The sequence below is a fragment of the Nicotiana tomentosiformis genome, chromosome 4, assembly GCF_000390325.3.
Source record: "Nicotiana tomentosiformis chromosome 4, ASM39032v3, whole genome shotgun sequence".
Classification (NCBI taxonomy): Eukaryota; Viridiplantae; Streptophyta; class Magnoliopsida; order Solanales; family Solanaceae; genus Nicotiana; species Nicotiana tomentosiformis.
The window spans coordinates 128,727,551-128,749,707 of record NC_090815.1 but is presented as its reverse complement, the minus strand read 5'-3'; the positions used below and the strand labels follow the sequence as shown (position 1 = coordinate 128,749,707).

General features: G+C 36.9%; 1 protein-coding gene across 1 annotated transcript; it reads left to right on the top strand.

Annotated features, from left to right (window-relative positions):
• The first annotated feature begins 18,905 nt into the window (after positions 1–18,905).
• LOC104100210 (B-box zinc finger protein 21-like) lies at positions 18,906–21,276 on the top strand. Its single transcript, XM_009607423.4, has 3 exons — positions 18,906–19,242; positions 19,832–20,302; positions 20,739–21,276. Exons 1-3 carry the CDS (start codon positions 19,057–19,059, stop codon positions 21,060–21,062), a joined length of 981 nt encoding a protein of 326 aa, XP_009605718.1. The 5' UTR covers positions 18,906–19,056; the 3' UTR covers positions 21,063–21,276.
• The last annotated feature ends 881 nt before the right edge of the window (positions 21,277–22,157 follow it).

Here is a 22,157-nt window from a genome sequence, read left to right as displayed (position 1 = left end):
CGTACCCCCGATATCCCGAGGCTTAGTGGTGAGCTGCTTCCTGAGTCATTCTGCAGCCCTAGAGTCTCTCTTTTGTATTTTGTATTATGTCTATTTCATATTCAGACAGTGATTATAAGTTTGTATAATCTACTAGATGCTCATATACTTGTGATATAAGGAAAGCTTTATTACTCAAAAATTTATTAAAAGAGAAAATAGATGTTTAATTCACTAGTTGACTTGCCTAACGGTGATGTTGGGTGCCATCAGGACCAATAGGTGAAATTGGGTCGTGACACCGAGAGACTGGAGAGATTGGTGACTGAGTTGGGGCCTGAGTGTCATGCTGTGAGTGATATCTATATATATGTGGATCAGGTTGCACGCCGCAACAAGCCTTATGGCTATACATATGTGGATCGGGTTGTACGCCGCAACAAGCCTTATGGCTATATATACGTGGATCGGGTTGCACGCCGCAACAAGCCTTATGGCTATATATATGTGGATCGGGTTGCGCACCGCAACAGGCCTTACAGCTATATATGGATCGGGTTGCACGCCTTATTAGGTATCGTATAGTGCTTAGTGACTTAGTGTGACGAGCGATAACTGAGACGGACAAACTGAGTGCTCTAAGGGTGTGAGTACTTGGGATTTCACTGTGTTGCATCACATATGGTATTCACATTGGCATGTAGCTATAGAGGCGTCATACTCTTCTTATCAGTCTGTCATGACCCAACTGGAGGGTCATGACTAGCACCCGGGCCATACTTGCCGAGCACCAACGTACATTTTATCTAACCTTCCTTATTATCCTTAAGGGCCGACAAGATCAATATAAATGGTAGACATGGATCATGAACATCCAACAATGAAAGATAATGGCATGAACATACATAACATGGTAAGACAAGACTGTCAAGAAACTATATATAAGGTACGAGCTACCATGTTACCATGAAAGACTATACAACAAAAATCAGCCGATAAGACATTCCAAACCATACATGAGTCGACACCTATCTATGAGCCTCTAAAGGAACATAAGTGCTGCAACATTGCCGGAACAGGGCCCCGACATACCCATAATGTCTATAACAAAAACGCATACCAAGACCACGGCAAGTCTGAAGAAGGGATCTTGCCAATAACCGCTGAACTGGACAGCTTACTGTGGTGGGGGAGCTGCGTCTACCTGTTTATCAGGACTTGCAGCACGACATGCAGCGTCCACAAATAAAAAGGACGTCAGTACGAATAAAGTACTGAGTATGTAAGGCAGGAAAGCATAAGTAAGAACAGTAATGTAAACAGGGATAGAGAATATACAACCTGTGACATCTGGGTACCTCTAAGGGCTATTGACATGAAATACATGATACATACATATATATACATAAACTTTTAAAACATACGCCTCTGTGGGCATCACCATCATCATATCTTACCCGACCGATAGGCTCGGTAAAACGTACCCGGTCATCATAGGGCTCGGTAGAATCGTACCCGGCCACGTGGAGCTCGATAAAACCCAACTGATCAGTGGTTGCACAATAGGTGTCGTACCCGGCCGACTATAGCGCGGCTCGGTAGAGTAAAATAGATACATATATATATGATGCATGCTGGACTCATTGGAATCATATTTTGAACCTTTCAGAGTGACATAAGGTCGGTATCATTCGTACACGTTATTAGGATTAACTATTCATCAAGAATCTTATAAGAATCAGGAAGTACCAACAACATTGATAACATAAGAATAAGAGAAGTAACATCAACATCAATCGCTCCATAAGAAGGGCAGCAATGTAATTACTGCTAGCTTCTAAGAGTAGAGTATCTTTGGAAGCTCGTTCATTATATTATGTACAATCGGAGTCATGAAAAAGAATGAAGGGGATAGCCTCACATACCTTGTATATACTGCCCAACCTCAAGCTATGCAAATGTCACGACTCCTTAGTCTACAATAAGAGAAATGACCTTATCATTATCGTTTAAGCGTCGTAACTATTATGTATCGACCGCAACATATTTTACGATGAAACGGACATCACCTCCCCTATTTATATGACTTCCCACAAGTCAAGACAATCACCAAACAGCCCAAACAACATCAACAATAATCATATTGAGCCTCCCAAAATAGTCCACCAACCAACAACATTACTACCAAGCCTTTCGATATATATTTTACAAGTTCTAGCTTCAACAACTTAGCCGCAACTTGGATAATCTTAAATACATGTAGAGTAAGAGGTTCCTTACCTTTTAATGGAAAGAATAACTCCAATTTGACCTTAATTGTCCACGAAATATCCCTCCAATTCTGCCACAAGAACAAGGAAGCGAAACTAGCAATCAATTCGGGTTTTTCGGCACTAGAATTACTTTAGAAGATTTGAAATCACCTAGGGTTGATATTAAAAACTTGAGAGAGTATTTACGGAACATAAAACACTTAAAACAACCTTCCACGCGAGCTGGAACAACACAAAAATCAGCAACAACAAGAAGAACAAGAAACTTACTAGCGCCACGGGATTCCCGACACTTGATTTGTGTTGTTTGCCCTTTGTTTGGGTCTTGGATCATGAGAGAACCTTGAGAGTGTGTTTTTAGGGTTCTAAGGTCTGAATATACTGAAAAATAATGACTTCAAATGGGTTTGAGGCATCTTATATATATCCATATGTCTTAAACCGCCTATGTGGGCCCCATAGAGAGCTGCTTGGCGCAGTCTCGCGAAAATGCGAATATCTCTCTATTCTGAGATCGTATCGACAAACGGTTTAATGCGTTGGAAACTAGACTCATAGATATTCAATTTAGTGGATAGATAACCCCGTAATTCCAAGTACATTGGGAGAAAAACGTAGTAACATTTGACCTAAAGTTTAAGTAAAATTATAAACGTAAGTTGCGATAACTTTTATCGACTTTTGTTTCATAACTCGCTTGACTTCAAAACTTATGATATATATACTATATGATTCAAATAAATTAAAACATGACCTCTTGGGATAATTAATCACCTCTAGGTTTACCCGAAAATACGGGTTACAATATCCTTAATTCGTTTAACTTCTAATACTTGTTAACCACTCCTATACACCCTTGTATCGTTTAAGACCAATAGGATTAACTTCTTATCATCTCAAAGATAATCTGTTCATGGATTTACGTCGACTAACTTACAGCATGATCTAAGGTACGTGAATTTGGGTTGTAACACCCTCCCCCCCCCTATGAACATTCGTCCTCGAATGTAAGGGTTTATGGGGAGTATAACTCATCGTGGATTCCGACGAAAATTTTCGGCTGAGTTTTCCCTATAAAATGGACACTAGACAAACTTGCAAGCAGTTAAACCCAACATATGGCCTTACAAGACTATACAAAGCATTATGGATATGTACATTATCTGCATATCACCATTTTGTATTAAAAAGAGTATTCACAAGCTATTGCTTACCTTATAGAGCCGTTTCACCTTATAATGGGTCCTGCTTTCCCCCGGCATCCTCATTATCTTCACTCTAGAATAGGTAAGGGTATTTAGACTTCATCTCCTCTTCTGCTTCCCATGTCATTTCTTCTATATTCTTATTCCTCCATAATACTTTGACGGAAGCTACATCCTTTGTTCTCAGCTTGCGGACTTGTCGATCTAATATAGCCACTGGCACTTCATCATATGATAGATCCTCTGTAACTTGTACATCTTTGATGGGGACGACCCGAGAAGGGTCTCCAATACATTTCCTCAACATAGATACATGGAATACCGGGTGGACAAATTCCAATTCGGATGGCAATTCTAACTCATAAGCAACCTGTCCAATTCGTCGAAGAATTTTGTACGGCCCAATATACCGCGGACTCAACTTACCCTTCTTCCCAAAACGCATAACACCCTTCATCGGCGAGATCTTCAGGAAAACCCAATCACCAACCTCAAATTCCAGATCACGACGTCGGACGTCGGAATAAGACTTTTGCCTGCTTTGTGCCGTCCTCAGTCGCTCTTGTATCACTTTCACCTTCTCAATGGCTTGGTGAATCAAATCTGGCCCATATAATTCTGTCTCACCGACTTCGAACCATCCAACTGGTGATCTACATCTCCTCCCGTACAGTGCCTCATACGGGGCCATTTTAATACTGGAATGGTAGCTATTATTGTAGGCAAATTCTATAAGTGCCAGATGGTCATCCCAATTCCCCTTGAAATCTAGAACACATGCTCGTAGCATATCTTCAAGCGTCTGGATGGTACGTTCAGCCTGTCCGTCAGTCTGCGGATGGAATGCAGTGCTGAGATTTACTTGTGTGCCTAAACCCTTCTGAAAAGACCTCCAAAAGTTAGCCGTAAATTGAGCTCCTCGGTCTGATATAATAGATACCGGCACACCATGAAGCCTAACAATCTCCTTGATATACAACTTCGCATAATCTTCAGCCGTGTAAGTTGTCTTAACTGGTAGAAAATGGGCAGATTTTGTAAGTCGATCAACTATCACCCAGATGGAGTCAAACTTATGATAAGAGCGAGGTAATCCAATAATGAAGTCCATATTAATCACCTCCCATTTCCAGGTCGGAATCTCTATATTCTGAATCAATCCACTGGGTTTCTGATGCTCGATCTTTACTTGTTGACAATTAGGACACTGGGCTACAAATTCTGCAATAGACTTCTTCATGTTATCCCACCAATACTGCTCCTTAACGTCATGATACATCTTTGTCGAGCCAGGATGGATAGAATATCGGGACTGATGAATCTCAATCATAATCTTCTCTCGCAACCCTGCCACACTAGGCACACATAATCGGCCCTGGTATCTCAGTGTCCCATCTCCTCCGATCTTGAAAGCTGTAATCTTACACTGCTGAATTCCCTCTCTCAATCCTACTAAGGTAGGATCTTCATATTGCCGTGCTTTTACCTCGGCTACCAAAGATGATTCTGCTGTATTCTGTACAGTAACACCTCCGTTATCAGAGTCCAATAATCTGATTCTCATATTGGCCAGTTGGTAAAGCTCTTTGGTCAACCCTTGTCTACCTGCCTCAATATGTATTAAGCTTCCCATTGACTTACGGCTGAGAGCGTCTGCCACAACATTGGCTTTACCGGGATGGTACAATATCTCGACATCGTAGTCTTTCAGTAATTCGAGCCACCTACACTGCCTCAAATTCAACTCCTTCTGCTTGAAGATGTATTATAAACTCTTGTGATCTGTGTAGATGTCAACATTGACGTCGTATAAGTAGTGACGCCATATCTTCAAAGCATATATTACTGCAGCCAATTCCAAATCATGAGTCAGGTAATTCTTTTTATGCTCCTTCAATTGTCTTGATGCATAAGCAATCACATTCCCACGTTGCTTTAATACGCACCCCAAACCTATACCCGAGGCATCACAATATACTACATAACCTTCTGTTCCTTCTGGGAGAGTGAGTACTGGTGCGGATGTCAATCGATTCTTTAGCTCCTGAAAACTACGTTCACAAGCGTCAGACCACTGGAACTTGGTAGCTTTCTGTGTTAACTTAGTCAATGGTGCTGATATAGAGGAAAACCCTTCCACAAACCGCCTATAATATCCTGCTAGCCCCAGGAAGCTGCGAACTTCTGATGGTGTTGTAGGTCTTGGACAATTCTTCACTGCATCGATCTTCTGAGTGTCGACACTAATACCCTCATCAGATATCACATGGCCAAGGAATGCCACTGAGTTCAGCCAGAATTCACATTTGGAAAGCTTAGCATATAACTTATGATCCCGAAGTGTCTGTAATACTATCCGCAAGTGGCCCTCATGTTCCGCCTCCGAACGAGAATACACCAGAATGTCATCAATGAATACGATCACGAACACATCAAGATAAGGCCTGAATACACTATTCATGAGATCCATAAAAGCTGCTGGGGCATTTGTTAGCCCGAACGATAGTACCAAGAACTCAAAGTGCCCATATCTTGTCCAGAAGTCCGTCTTTGGAATATCCTTCTCCTTAACCCTCACCTGATGATACCCTGAACGTAAGTCAATCTTGGAGAAATACTTGGCACCCTGGAGTTGGTCAAACAGGTCATCAATCCTTGGAAGTGGATACTTGTTCTTTATAGTAAACTTATTCAACTGTCGATAATCGATACACATCCTTAACGACCCATCTTTCTTTCGCACGAACAAGACTGGCACACCCCAAGGTGAAGTGCTAGGCCTAATGAAACCCTTATCCAGCAAGTCCTTCAACTCTCGCAACTCTGCCAGGGCCATCCTGTATAGAGGGATAGAGATCGGTTGTGTGTCAGGCAATGCATCAATGCTAAACTCAATCTCCCTTTCAGGAGGAAGGCCTGGGAGTTCATCTGGGAAAACATCTGGAAATTCATTGACCATGGGGATTGATTGTAGAGTATGCGTCTTCGCCTCCACATCCCAAACGCGAACAAGATGATAAATGTAACCTTTTGAGATCATCTTCCTTGCCTTAAGATAGGAAATAAACCTACCTTTCGGCGTAGCAATGTTCCCCTTCCATTCAATGGCGGGTTCACCAGGAAACTGAAACCTAACCATCTTCGTACGACAGTCAACATTTGCATAGCATGAGGTCAACCAGTCCATTCACATTATCACATCGAAATCAACCATTTCTAACTCAAATAAATTTTCCGAGGTTTGACGACTACAAATCATCACAGTACAACCTCTATATACCCTTCTAGCAATTACAGAATCTCTTATCGGAGTGGATACCGCAAGTGGTTTACTTAACAATTCAGGTTCAACGCTAAACTTATTAGCCACAAAGGGTGTAACATATGATAATGTAGATCCCGGATCAATTAGCGCATATACATCATAAGAAAACACAGACAATATACCTGTAACAACATCCGAAAATGACTCGAGATCTTGTCGACCTACTAGAGCATAGGTTCGATTTTGAGCACCACTCGAACTCAACACTGCACCTCTACCTCTACCACGACCTGTCGACTGTTGAAAACCTCGTGATGGAGGTCAAACTGATGAGGAAGAACCAGACACAGATCCAGTCAGCTGAGCCATACCACCACCTCCTCTGTTAGGACAATCCCGCATCATATGGCTAGGCTGTCCGCAAGAATAGCATGCATCGGAACCTCGACGGCATAGTCCAAAGTGGGCCTTGCCGCACTGATCACAACGAGGTGTTGGGGGTCTTATCTGACTAGTATCCCTATGATATTGTAAGCCTGATGCCCTCGAACTCTGACCTAAACCAGAATAGGTAAATCGATCATACCGAGGCCTCTGAAAATGTGGAGGATCACTAGCTACAGGTGGCGGCGAACTCCTCGAAGACTGGGGCCTGATACTACCTCTAAAGTCATCAGAACTCCCTGCAAATCCCGCCCTCTTATGTTGGCCCCTATCCTGCTCCCTATCTGCCCTTTGCTGGCGCTTACGATCCTCTAGGGTTTGGGCATAAGCTTGAATACGGGAAATATCCATGCCCTCTACCAAGGAGGCTGTCGTGCACTCATTTATCAGATGTGGTCCCAACCCGTTCACGAACAGGTGCACCCTATCACTCATCTCGGCCACCAAATGAGGATTATACCTTGCTAAAGAATCAAACTGCATACTATACTCCCGTACACTCATATTACCCCGTCGAAGGTTCAAGAACTTATCAGCTCTAGCTCGCTGTATCTCAACTGGCAAGTAGTGACGAAGAAAGACCTCAGAAAATTCCTTCCACACGGTTGGAGGAGCATTCAGACCCCTAGATCTCTCCCAACTATCATACCAGAAAATCGCTAAATCCCGTAACCGATAAGAAGCCAACTCGACTGCCTCCGTATCACTAGCATGCATAACCCGCAATGTATGATGAACCTGATCAATAAAAGTTTGCGGGTCCTCCTTGGGGTCTGATCCTGTAAACACTGGAGGGTTTAGATTAATAAAATCACGAACTCTCGCACTAACCGATTTATCAGCAGCACCGATATTCTACCTCTGAGCCTGAGAAGCTACCAAGCTAGTCAACAACTGCACCGCACTGCGCATATCAGGGTCTATAGTGCCAGACAGAGGAACTGGATGTAGTGGGTGCCTCCTAATATCCTCTAGAGGAGACGAAGAGGTATGAGTCGGCATCTCACTCTGAGCCTCACTTTGGCCTGCTCTGGCTGGAGGCACCTGACTGGAACCCTCTCCCACAGTTGTATCAAGCCATTTACTAATCGCTTGCTTCCTAGTCGAAGGCATCGCTGAAAGAAAACAAGGTGAATATTAGATATGAACACTTACGACTCAACTCTACGCACGATCTAGATTCAGGAAGAAGGTAACAACCCTAGATGTCATGTAGCCTCCTGATTATAAATGTGGCGCGCTACACATCCATAATCAAGACTCTACTAGACACGGCTCATAGACAACCCCTAGGATAGACTTGCTCTGATACCAAGTTTGTCACGACCCAATTGGAGCATACTTGCCGAGCACCAACGTACATTTTATCTAACCTTCCTTATTATCCTTAAGGGCCGACAAGATCAATATAAATGGTAGACATGGATCATGAACATCCAACAATGAAAGATAATGGCATGAACATACATAACATGGTACGACAATACTGTCTAGAAACTATATATAAGGTACGAGCTACCATGCTGCATGAAAGACTATACAACAAAAATCAGTCGACAAGGCATTCCAAACCATACATGAGTCGACACCTATCTATGAGCCTCTAAAGGAACATAAGTGCTGCAACATTGCCAGAATAGGGCCCCGACATACCCATAATGTCTATAACAAAAATGCATACCAAGACCACGGCAAGTCCGAAGAAGGGATCTCGCCAATAACCGCTGAACTGGACAGCCTACTGTGGTGGGGGAGCTGCGTCTACCCGTTTATCAGGACTTGCAGAACGACATGCAACGTCCACAAATAAAAAGGACGTCAGTATGAATAAAGTACTGAGTATGTAAGGCAGGAAAGCATAAGTAAGAACAGTAATATAAATAGGGATAGAGAATATACAACCTGTGACATCTAGGTACCTCTAAGGGCTATTGACATGAAATACATGATACATACATATATATACATAAACTTTTAAAACATACGCCTCTGTGGGCATCACCATTATCATATCGTACCCGACCGATAGGCTCGGTAAAACGTACCCAGCCATCATAGGACTTGGTAGAATCGTACCCGGCCACGTGGAGCTCGGTAAAACCCAACTGATCAGTGGTTGCACAATAGGTGCCGTACCTGGCCGACTATAGCGCGGCTCGATAGAGTAAAATAGATACATATATATGATGCCTGCTGGACTCATTGGAATTACATTTTGAACCTTTCGGAGTGACATAAGGTCGGTATCCTTCGTACACGTTATTAGGATTAACTATTCATCAAGAATCTTATAAGAATCAGGAAGTACCAACAACATTTATAACATAAGAATAAGAGAAGTAACATTAACATTAATCGTTCCATAAGAAGGGCAGCAATGTAAGTACTGCTAGCTTCTAAGAGTAGAGTATCTTTGGAAGCTCATTCATTATATTATGTACAATCGGAGTCGTGCAAAAGAATGAAGGGGATAGCCTCACATACCTTGTATATACTTCCCAACCTCAAGCTATGCAAATGTCACGACTCCTTAGTCTACAATAAGAGAAATGACCTTATCATTATCGTTTAAGCGTCGTAACTATTATGTATCGACCACAACCTATTTTACGATGAAACGGACAGCACCTCCCCTATTTATATGACTTCCCACAAGTCAAGACAATCACCAAACAGCCCAAATAACATCAACAATAATCATATTGAGCCTCCCAAAATAGTCCACCAACCAACAACATTACTACCAAGCCTTTCGATATATATATTTCACAAGTTCTAGCTTCAACGACTTAGCCGCAACTTGGATAATCTTAAATACATGTAGAGTAAGAGGTTCCTTACCTTTAAATGGAAATAACAACTCCAATTTGACCTTAATTGTCCACGAAATATCCCTCCAATTCTTCCACAAGAATAAGGAAGCGAAACTAGCAATCAATTCGGGTTTTTCGGCACTAGAATTACTTTAGAAGATTTGAAATCACCTAGGGTTGATATTAAAAATTTGAGGGAGTATTTACAGAACATAAAACACTTAAAATAACGGTGATGAGAGCTGGAACAACACAAAAATCAGCAACAACAAGAAGAACAAGAAACTTACTAGCGCCACGGGATTCCCGACACTTGATTTGTATTGTTTGCCCTTTGTTTAGGTCTTGGATAATGAGAGAACCTTGAGAGAGTATTTTTAGGGTTCTAAAATCTGAATATACTGAAAAATAATGACTTAAAACGGGGTTGAGGTATCTTATATATATCCATATGTCTTAAACTGCCTATGTGGGGCCCATAGAGAGCTGCTTGGCGCAGTCTCGCGAAAATACGAATATCTCTCTATTCTGAGATCGTATCGATGAACGGTTTAATGCGTTGGAAACTAAACTCATAGATCTTCAATTTAGTGGGTAGATCACCCATTAATTCTGAGTACATTGGGAGAAAAACTTAGTAACATTTGACCTAAAGTTTAAGTAAAATTATAAACGTAAGTTGCGACAACTTTTGTCGACTTTTGTTTCATAACTCGCTTGACTTCAAGACTTATGATATAGATACTATATGATTCAAATAAATTAAAACATGACCTCTTGGGACAATTAAGTACCTCTAGGTTTACCCAAAAATACGGGTTACAACATCCTTAATTCGTTTAACTTCTAATACTTGTTAACCACTCCTATACACCCTTGTAGCGTTTAAGACCAATAGGATTAACTTCTTATCATCTCAAAGATAATCTCTTCTTAGATTTACGTCGACTAACTTACGGCGTGATCTAAGGTACGTGAATTTGGGTTGTAACACAGTCACACTTGGCATATTTTATCTGTGCTAAACTTAACTGTTGAACCTAGAAGCATGCCTATTTTTCTGTATAGTAAACTCTGTATCTTTACTGTATTGTTTGAGCTCGTCACTGCTTTCAGACCACATGTTAGACTTGTTACTTATTAAGTAAGTCGTACTCACGCTACACCCTGTACTTTATGTGCAAATTCAGGTATTTCCGGGCACGGGGGTTGTTGATACCTGGCGTTTCATCAGTTCGGAGATCATCGAGGTAGCTGCCTTGGCGTCCGCAGACCTTGACTCTCCTCATTTATCTTTTCGTCTTGTTTATACTGTTCTACTTTCCTAGATAGTATTCCATTGGCTAAACCGTGTTGTTATGTAGATGCTCATATACTCCGTAATATCCGGATCTTTTGGGAGAATTTTGTACTGAGTTACGATATTTATATTCAGTTTTTACGAAATTCTTACTTATTTAAAACTATTTTCGTAGATTTGGGATTTTAAGATGTTGTTATGTGTGAGACGTCGGCTTGCCCAGTACCATGTGCGCCATCACGACATGTCGAGTTTTGGGTCGTGACAGTTTTTATCCGTAAAGATGTGCGTCTTTACTTTATTTGTTACCTAAAGAGAGAGTAAGATTCATCTAAGTTTTGGAAGAAGGCAAGGCTCGAGTGCGGAACTCGTAGAGTGGAAAACCCCGGTTGAGTGAAGTTTTCACCTGTAACAACTGTCAAGTAGACAATAACAACGACAACAAATCCAGTGAAATTTTACAAGTGATGTCTGAGGAGGATAGTATGTACGCAAACCCCGTATCAAATGATGCACGAAAATATGGGGGGGGGGGGAGGGGGGGGGAATTAGGTCTTTAACTAAAGTCATTGTGGTAAAATTACTTAACGAAGAACAAAAAGGAAGCAAACAATGAGGAACACCAAAGGAGGTTTTTATTGAATCAATTTCACTTAAAAATTGGAGTATAATATAAAATTCTTAAGTTCCTTAGAGTCAAGAGTTTTTTAATCTACCTAATAAAATACCTACCTCATCAAAAGATAATTTCCCCAATAATTGTTTTTAATCTTCCTATATTTCTTAGAAGCTACAAGATTCGCGCGTAATTAACTTATGATAAAAAACAAAATCTGCTAAGGCGGATCCTTTGATTCGGTTGGATTTTATAATTATTTATTGGGCCATTTTGTGTATTCTGGGCCTTTATTTCGTTCTTCAGAATAATTTAGCTGTGTTTGTACCAGGCCAGACCCAATTATCTTGTTCACAATTTCAATTTTGAAGAATTATTCCAAATAGTCGTCTATCTAATCTCTTAAACTAAAATAATCGGCGGATATATATATATATATATGTGTGTATAACTAATGTATAAATGTATATCGATTAGAAAAAGTAATAATAAATTCTTCATTCCCCCGATGTATATGTACTTTGCAACTGGTAAATGAAAAGCCTAAGTCTCAACTGCTTAACATTTATTTTACTCTCATCAAGCGTTCGTAATACTCTTGACAGACTTCGTTGTTATGTTCTTTGGAGGAATCGTCAATCACACATCCTTATATCATTTTTTAAAATTTGTTTTTAGTTAAATAAATTTTTGTTTAAAATAAATATCATTTTAGGAAACTAAGAAGATGTCAATTAGTTTTTTTCCAAATTATCCTTCAATAAATAATTTATATAACTTTTAAAAACATCTATCACCAGTTATTACTTATTTTGAGGAAAAATAATGTGTAATTTGACAAAACAATTCTTCAGATTAATACTATTAAATAACTGCTTTATAAGTGTATCAAAATATTAAATGACACTTAGAAAAGATTGGAGGTAGTAATAAGATTCGTCTTGTTAGACTATTATTAAAAAGCTTCGGCTTAGTTCTTCATAAGTCCCTTTTGAAGTCATTAGTCAACTTCTTGAACAACGAAGAAGTCATTACCCTCAAAAGTTACTATAAGATGAATAAAATTTTTCTAATATTAATTAAAGGTTTCAAGTTCGAGCTTCTAAAATAAAAAATATCCTAATAAGCAATAAATATTGAATACCTAATGACTATACAAAAAAGTTTCATATTGTAATCACCTTGCAACTATATTACGATAATGAAAATTTGGTGAAAACTTATATTTCCTTTTGGCTTTGTTTAAATATTAGAATTTTAAAAAAATGCTTTTAGAAAAGAATTTTGGAGTCTGGACTAGTTTATGAGAAATTATGCTTTTAAACAATATTTATAATAGATGTTTTAATTAACATTTCTGTTTTTAGTTTTGACAATTTCTTTTTCAATAATCGACGTTGGTTTATATGTTAGAAAAAATATTTGAAAAACCTTTCAACACCATATAAATGCCGACATCTCATGAGTGATAAGTCATCTTCCTCCATATTCTATTACCCACTACTATATTTAATTTCGCATAAAACTAGGCAAAAAATCTAGCTCAATCTTTGCACGAAAAAGTGTTAATTTGTCTTCTTCTGCGAGCTGTCGACCTTTTGCTTTTACTTTATTTATTATAATAAAATCGAAACTTTCTCGCATTATCTCCTTCTTAATTAATTAATTACTACTTGTGCCAGTTGGCCAATTATTTTTAAGCCTTTTGAATTTCTTGCAATTAAAGAAATTTCTTAGCATCTGTGCCTTAAAAAAAACATCTGCTGACTGCACAATGTCTTTGACGTTATATTTTTTATTTCCGTATCCATTTTACTTTTTATTTTAGTCTAAAATAAATATTCATTTACATAATCAAGAAGGAATTAATTTTATTTTTTCAAAATTTGCCCCATATTTCAATATGTCAAGGTAATAATTAATTACGGTTAATTTAGTGAATGCAATCTTTTTTTCTCTAGGAGTTCATATTTTCTTAATGAGTGTGTCAAAGGTAAAATGGCTAGACCGGAGGGAGTATCATTCTTCTATGCATATTGAAATTTATTTTTTTGTTTCTTTTCGATGTGGTTCTCTCTTTTTGGCATAGACAAATTAAAGATTAAGAGTTGATAAATTTGAAGGGGGAACAATTTGGAGGGCTACTAGGTTTCACAAAGCATAATTAAGTTGATGAAAATAGTGAGATAAATTGTCAAGAATAGGCTATTTTGTTAAACAAGTGAATAAGGAAATAGAAAAAGGAACAGTGAGATTGGAATCCAAATCCTATTTTGGCTTAGCTTTGTTCTAATTTTGGGTTTTGGATAATAATTAATGTGCAGAGTTACATTTAGTCCTGAAAGAACTAGTTTTATATGTTGGAAATATTGTTTCTGAAAACATCTCTTTGATATTTTTTTTTGGAAAATAAAAACAAATATTGGTTGTTCTGAAAGTAAAACAGTACTCATAATTTAGGTTATTTGGAATAAACAGTTCTTTTATCCCCCAACTAATTTTGAAAATCTGCACAAAAATTTACGACAATTACCATTTAGCTAACAGGTATCAACACTTGATTTTTATGAAAGTAAGGTCCTCAATAGTTGCCGGCAATTATCTTACTCGCATAGAATGTTTACACTAAATTCATAAGTGTATGACATGTATTTGTGAAAGACTTATCTTACTTGATCATGATTAATAGCACATATTTTCACGTAATAAAGTTATAGTTTGATGTAAACATTCCAAATGTATCAACAAAGCTTTATCCCACTAAGCCGATATTTTTTAACAAGTGCTACATGGCCTAATTTACTCCTTAAGATCTTTTGCTCATATGCATATGAAAAGAAAGACTGAAATACGATACATCGTATGCATAATGAAAAAGAGTTTTTGCTTTGTACATGACCAAGTTAAATTAGTCTACAATATCAAGTAACTTTTCATAACATGCTTGATACGGTAACTTAGAGTAATAACCTATCAAAACGGATTAAATTAATTACTACTATATAATTTTTTTTCCACGTGTATATAATTTCAACTCAATGAAGAAAACATAATGTACGCTCTTATCAAAATATATCCATCACCTTAATTTCTCTTCTTGAAGTTAAGAAAAAAATTTGATTCACATTTACAAATGTAATTGTCAATTTGATATGAACTGACGATAACTTAGGAGTAATTGTTTTTTTTAATATCTAAAATTTTCCGTAAAAAGGTTAATTTAATACTAATTTTAATAAAATTTAATGGGACAATTAACCTTCGGTGACGAAAAGAGCTACTAGTAAAGGTTAAAGATTAAAGATTAATAGGGGAACTGCTGAACTGTATGTGTACTGAAGGAGAGGAACATCGCTGTACCCTACCGGGTGGTAAAACCAACAAGCCAAATAGAATAATAATAACAATAATATTCTACTTAGTACTAGTGAATACCAAATATAAATAATTGAAAGATGTACAACGAAAGGATCCTACTAACATTTGTCGTTGAAAATGTCATGCATGACGTAATCATCTCATTTATAGATTTTTTTATTTATTTTACCCCATTTATGTATGGTGCGAAGAAATCAAGACCATAACCAACTAGTTAGGATAAATGAGCAAAAATTATGTATACGGTTAAAATAGGGCGCAAGGTATATCCTATTCTTCGACAAAGTAAGTCAAGCATGAGACAAGATAACAGGGGATCGAAATCGGGGCAAGAGCCTCATCGAGTCATGGTTCAGAATCAGTCCTAATCTTGAACGACTTCGAAGAATATTATCGGGCAATCAAGCACGATCAACGGAGGGCCGTTATGTCCTGGACCGGCCGGATATAACTCTCGTGCTAAGGCACGAACAAATCCCTTACCACCGGAGTCATCGAGACCACGCCCCCCGAATTCAGTTCGAGCTCCAAGACCTCGGAAAAGCCTTACCAAACGGTTGCATATGACTAACGAAGGGCCGTGATATCCGCGCCCGATCGGATATCACGACGCGGATCTCGGTCCATATCGGCAGCAGATAAGTGATTAACGAAAAAGAAGATTTTTACCTTTATTAAAATTGTACTAGGGATAAAAACCCTCATACTATATAAAGGAGATAATTTTTATTCAAAAGACACACTGTAACACGCAATCCAAAGCAATATATTATTATTTTCTCTATTATTAGCTCTTTCTCTTGTTCATCACTGGCCATAGTGAGCCCGATCGAGGACAAATACTTCATTAAGGCTAAAACTATCATCCTTATGTGGTTTGAATCTATTTTATCTTTGTTTGTTCAATTTGACTTAATCTATCGCTTTATATCAAATTAATCCGCATATCCTTAAAACCACTTACAAATTTAATTGTTATCCGATTTTGACGGTAAATAGATTCACATGGTGATACATGTTACTATAAGTTAATATTATTTTGAGGAATATATAGCAAGGTGGGGAAGATTAAATTAAATAAAGTTTTCAGTGATTATTTTATTTCAATATCTAAATCTATTACTAACTCATATCTTTAGACTTTATATTTGAGATTAATTCTTCTTCTTTTTTAATCTGAATAATTACAGAGAAAAAATCAACTAAAACTCTCTCCATGATCCCTTTAAGATCTTGAAATAATATTTTAGTAGAAACAGAATGCATGCATTCTTAGTCGACTGCTTAGGATTAATGTCAATTGCTTTTTAGAACCATCAACCAAGTAAATATGCATCCTTTTCTTACGAGTGACATTCTACATATATACAGATAGGATAAGTAACTTTTACACTGTGTAAATACGTCCAAAATTTTTTAATGTTGATATACTATGTGTCGAATTTTTTTGGCTTTCTTTGTGTACTGTTTACTTCTTCATATCTTAAGCGTCTTAGTGAAAATCTTGACCTTTTCACTATATGTGTAGGTGAGGCATGGACAACTAAACTATAAATTAATTAAAAGGAATTTTTTCTATACAAGGAGAAGGCATGTTGATAAAATCTAGCCAGTTAATTGCAAAAGTTGTATGTGTTAAACATAAGTGAAAGAAAGGTTAATGCAATGCCAAATTAGCGTGACTGTTGGAGTTGTAAAATTTTATAATGATAGAAAGAAAGAGTGAGGGGAGATGTTATGAATTAAGGTCTTGTATTCTCATTTAGTTGTCAAATATATGTTCCGCATTTAGTGTATGTATCAAAATTATAAATAAATGATATGTAATATTTCTTATCTATATTTCTATCATTTAACCTCTAGCTAAGTAACATATGTTTGACACTTATAATGTTTACTAAAAATCAAAGAAAATGCTTTTGGAATACTTATTCATATTTGCTTTTTTGTCATAATGCTAAACTCCAAAGTCTCAAAAGTACCAAAAGTGATGGCAAATGCATCTGAAAAAGGTGTCAACAGGGGCGAAGCTAGAAGCGGATGTGCGGGCTCGGTCAAATTCAATAATTTTAATTTAATTCTGTGTTTGTATTAAAAAATTTACTAAATATATATTAAAATTAAATTTAGAACTCAATCACTAAAACTTGATGTCATTATTCTAAAATTTAGAACCCTTAAAATTCAAATTTTGTATCAATTGTATCAAATACCTGGACATTTACTTTTCTAGGACGACTCGTAGTGGCAGTAAATTGTGGCCTCTTGGCTAGGTTAGGCAACGTTTAGCCACAGAATCTAGCTAATTAATTAAAGTAATTACTTCACTTTACTAACAGCTTGTTTGGATGGTTGTTACCCATTGTATCGTATTGTATTGTTTTTTTTAAACAATATTTGTTTTGATTGTTTAGTTAAAATTGATTGTATTGTATTGTTAAATTCATCGTTGCGAAACAATGAAAAGACCCATTTTTTGAAACAACCGATTTGGTGTGGTGGGATTGTTTCGTATTTTTTTTTCAATTATGCCCTTCTTTATTACTCCATAATTCTATTTTACCTTTTATCTTTTTTTTTTTATTATTTTAACTCCAAAGTCTAAGCTATAACGGACTTTGTCTTCCTCCCATTATTTTCAGAACTCCTTTTACCGTTCTTTGCCAACTCCACGGTGAGAGATAACAAGAATAAGTTCCGTCATTCTTACCTAATTTGTCTTCGTTCATTTCACGGTCATTATTTTTTACTTAATATTTTACTTTTTTTAATATTATTGTTATGATCTAATTATGAATAGAGTGTACTTATTATTATTTTTAATATTACTATCTTGTTCCACTAATTTTGTTAGAATTTGCATAAAGTTAATTGATTAATCTGTTTATAAGACATAATTGGAGATAAATTAGTATAAATTAGGGGTTTTCTTAAATTATTTTTATGCGCAATTCTTGATAAATTTAATATTTAAAAAAATTGAGGATATTTTAATAAATTTATCAGTTATAGTATAATACGATATAATCAAATCAAACAGAAAAAATATTATTAACAATAATAAATAATACAATTTATCCAAACGTTATATTTATAAAATGATATAATATAATATAATACGATATAACACAATACATTATAAAATGATGAGTAACAATGATACGAATATAGAAACAGAATGTATGAGGACAACATTAGTTGTCATGATTGTTGATGATTATTACTCTGCTGCAAATATTTCTCAAATTTCAAGACCTTTTTGATTTGCTTAAACATAATGGAACTGCCGCTAGTATAATTTTAACAAAAAATTTGTTTCAAGGGAGTATTCCTCATCTTATCTTAGACTGATTAAAAGAAAAAACTAAAATGCAATGTATTTAGTGGTGCAATAAACAATGTAATGGCAAAAATAAATAAAAGATTCCGAGACAGAAATAAGAGTTCACACTTAGATAAAACAAAATCAACCTTTCTACTTTTGATCGCACCTGAGCCCTATTTCCTACGGTATACAGTTTCACAGTCAAGATTTCGACTTTCGAGATTCAAGATTTCTAATTATAGTACTACCACTATATAATAAAATAATCCCTCCATTATTCTTCTCTATCTCTTTACCAAATTTCAACGCACCCCTTCCCCACAAACCTCATCTTTCCTTCTTAAAAACTCTCCTCCATTTCTGATCTTTTCTCTCTATTCTCCTTTCTTCTAAAAACTTCTTCTTCAATTTTACAATCTTGATATATAGGAACAAGAATAACATATCTGAAAAATCAAATGAAGATCCAGTGTGATGTTTGTAACAAAAATGAAGCCTCAGTTTTTTGTGTTGCAGATGAAGCTGCTCTTTGTGATTCTTGTGACCATCGTGTTCATCATGCCAATAAACTTGCTGAAAAACACCAACGTTTTTCTCTTCTCCAACCTTCTCCTAAACAAGTCCCTCTTTGTGATATTTGTCAGGTATGACTAAATTCAAAAACAGATTTAGAATTTAAACTTTATAAGAAATTATGAGTTTGACGATCTTTCGTGTGTGAATATATATATATATATATATATATATATATATATATATATATATATATATATGAAAGATGTTGAAAATAGTGAGTTCAGTTATATTTAATACTCTTGCTTTATTTTTTACTTTCTTGATCATGGGATTTCCATCCCTTTTCAGCTGAGGTCTATCTAAAACAGCTTTTCTGTCCTTCCAGATAGTGGCGGATCTATGATTTTAAAATCGTGCGTGTTCATTGATAAAAATTTTGAAAGAAGAAGAAAAAGGTATTTTAGTTAAGGGTGCTCACTCAATATTTATCTAAATATTTTTATAGTTGCTCGTGCAAATTTACTAAATCTTGTCAAAGATAATGTGTACTTGAGCATCCACAAATAACCAAGTAGATCCGTCACTACTTCCGGGGTAGGGATAAGACTGCGTACATCTTACCATTCTCACACCCACTCGTAAAAATTCACTGGATTTATTGTTATTATTGTTGTTGTTGATCATGGAATAATTTTTTTGTTGTTTAATTAATGACAGGAAAGAAGGGCCTTTTTATTTTGTCAACAAGACAGGGCAATTCTATGCAGGGAGTGTGATACTTCAATACACAAAGCTAATGAACATACACAGAAGCATAATAGATTTCTTCTCACTGGTGTCAAGCTTTCAGCAAACTCTGCCCTTTACTCTTCAATAGAATCTCAATCAACAACTTCCTCTACCAATTCTTTGACTAAAAATCAAGAATCTGCTCCAAATCTCAAGTCTCAAACTTCCACTAAAAAGCCTTTGCCTTTACCTGTTTCTGTTTCTGTTTCCTCCAATATTTCCCAAGAAATGACAGTGGCAGCTAATGACAAAGGAATCAGTTGTTGTAATAATCAATTGGTGAATGTGGGGGCAAATAGTTTAACAAGTAGTAGTATATCAGAGTACTTAGAGATGTTACCTGGATGGCATGTTGAAGAATTTCTTAATTCCTCTAATATTCCTAATGGTGTCTGTAAGGTTTGCATTTTATTCTCATTTTCATCTTTTAATTTCTATTGCTAAATTGGGTGTGTAAGTGTTGTCATGTGACCAGGAGGTCATGGGTTCGAGCCGTAGAAATAACCTCTTGCAAAAATGTAGGGTAATGCTGCGTACAGTAGACCCTTGTGGTCCGGCCCCTTTTCCAAACCCCGCGCATAGTGGGAGCTTAGTGCACCGAGCTGCCCTTTAATTGGGTGTGAAGGTGCTGCCATGTGACCAAGAGGTCACGGGTTCGAGCTGTGGAAACAGCCTCTTGTAGAAATGTAGGATAAGACTGTGTACAATAGACTCTTGTGGTCCGACCCCTTTTCCGGACCCCGTACATAGCGGGAGCTAGTGCACATGGTTGCCCTTTAATTGGGTGTGAAAGTGCAATTATCTGATCTGATATTTATTTTGGTTATTTTTGTAGATTGGTGATAGTGATATGTTCCCAATTTGGGATACTGAAATTGAGAGCAATCTGAATTCTTTCTCCCCAGAAAGTATAGGTATTTGGGTCCCTCAACCCCTTGCTATTGCAACTCCTCAGCAAAATCAGACCCAAATTTTTACTCCTCAAAATTTTAACTTTGGTGGGCAAATTGAATTCAAGAACACACAAATTGAATTCAAGAACACAAAGGAAGTCACAAGTATCAAGTCCAGCAGAAAATGGAGAGATGACAATTCTTTTGCTGTTCCACAAATCAGCCCAACTTCTACATCTTTTAAGAGATCAAGAACTCTTTGGTAGTGGAGTGTAATCATCTTTTTCAGTGATTTCCTAGTTTGATTTTTTTTTTTTGGTTTGTATTTTCACCTTTCTTGATGTAGTTTGAGTCCTCGAAAACAAAAACAATTTAAAAAAAGGAAAGAAAAAAGAACATTATTACTCCTCTTTTGTGTATTTAGTTTGTTGTGTTCTTGAAATTACTGTGCTAGTGCAAGGATCTCTTTTTCGTTGTAAATATCTTTTATGTTTTGTTGAATCCCATAAAACTCATAGGTTTATGAATCAACGTTGGATTGGACCTAGGACACAATCACATGTCATGTCGTATCTCATAATTTGAATAGAAAAAAATAACTCTACAAAGATTCCGATAAGTCACAGTTAAGAAAGGTACTTAACAACTTTTTAGTTATCCTTTTTGGTCTGGGAATAAGACCAATAAATAGGGTGACAGTGCACTGCACGACGGAAGAAGATGATTGTTATCAGATAAGATGGCCAGACTAGCAAAATTCGGAAGGATGTAGCAGCCATATTGTAGGGTCTGAAATCTTGGAATTCAGTAAAAGTAGCAACTTTGGTCCCAATAGTTAGATCCTTTTTTCACTCTGATTCACAACTTTGGACCCATATCCATCATCCATATTAGACTTTATCGCTAGTCCAATTAATGGCTGCATCTTATGTGCGTGTTGGCGGAGCCAGAAATTTCGTTAAGAGATTCAAAAAGAGAAAAAATTTAAAAAAATTGTGGCTAATGGAAATTGAACCAACAAATTATCAAATGTTTTGATTTTCCCTTGACCAATGAGCTATGCTTTTGGGATATATCAAGGAAATCCAAATATAATATATAGATATACAAACCGAATTTTAAATTACATTTACAATATAATTTTTCCGGCGAAGGGGGTTCGGTTGAACCCCACTTCCCCCCCCATAAATCCGCCCCTGGCATGTGTGTGAATCTTTTGCATATATGCATATTGTTCAAATAGAGGCGGAGCCAGGATTTGGACCTTATGAGTTCGGGTTTGTTGTCATTTTTAAGTTATTGGGTTTTTTAAGACAAGTACATAATTTGAACAAAAGCCACTGAATTCGCCAAACCCGCAT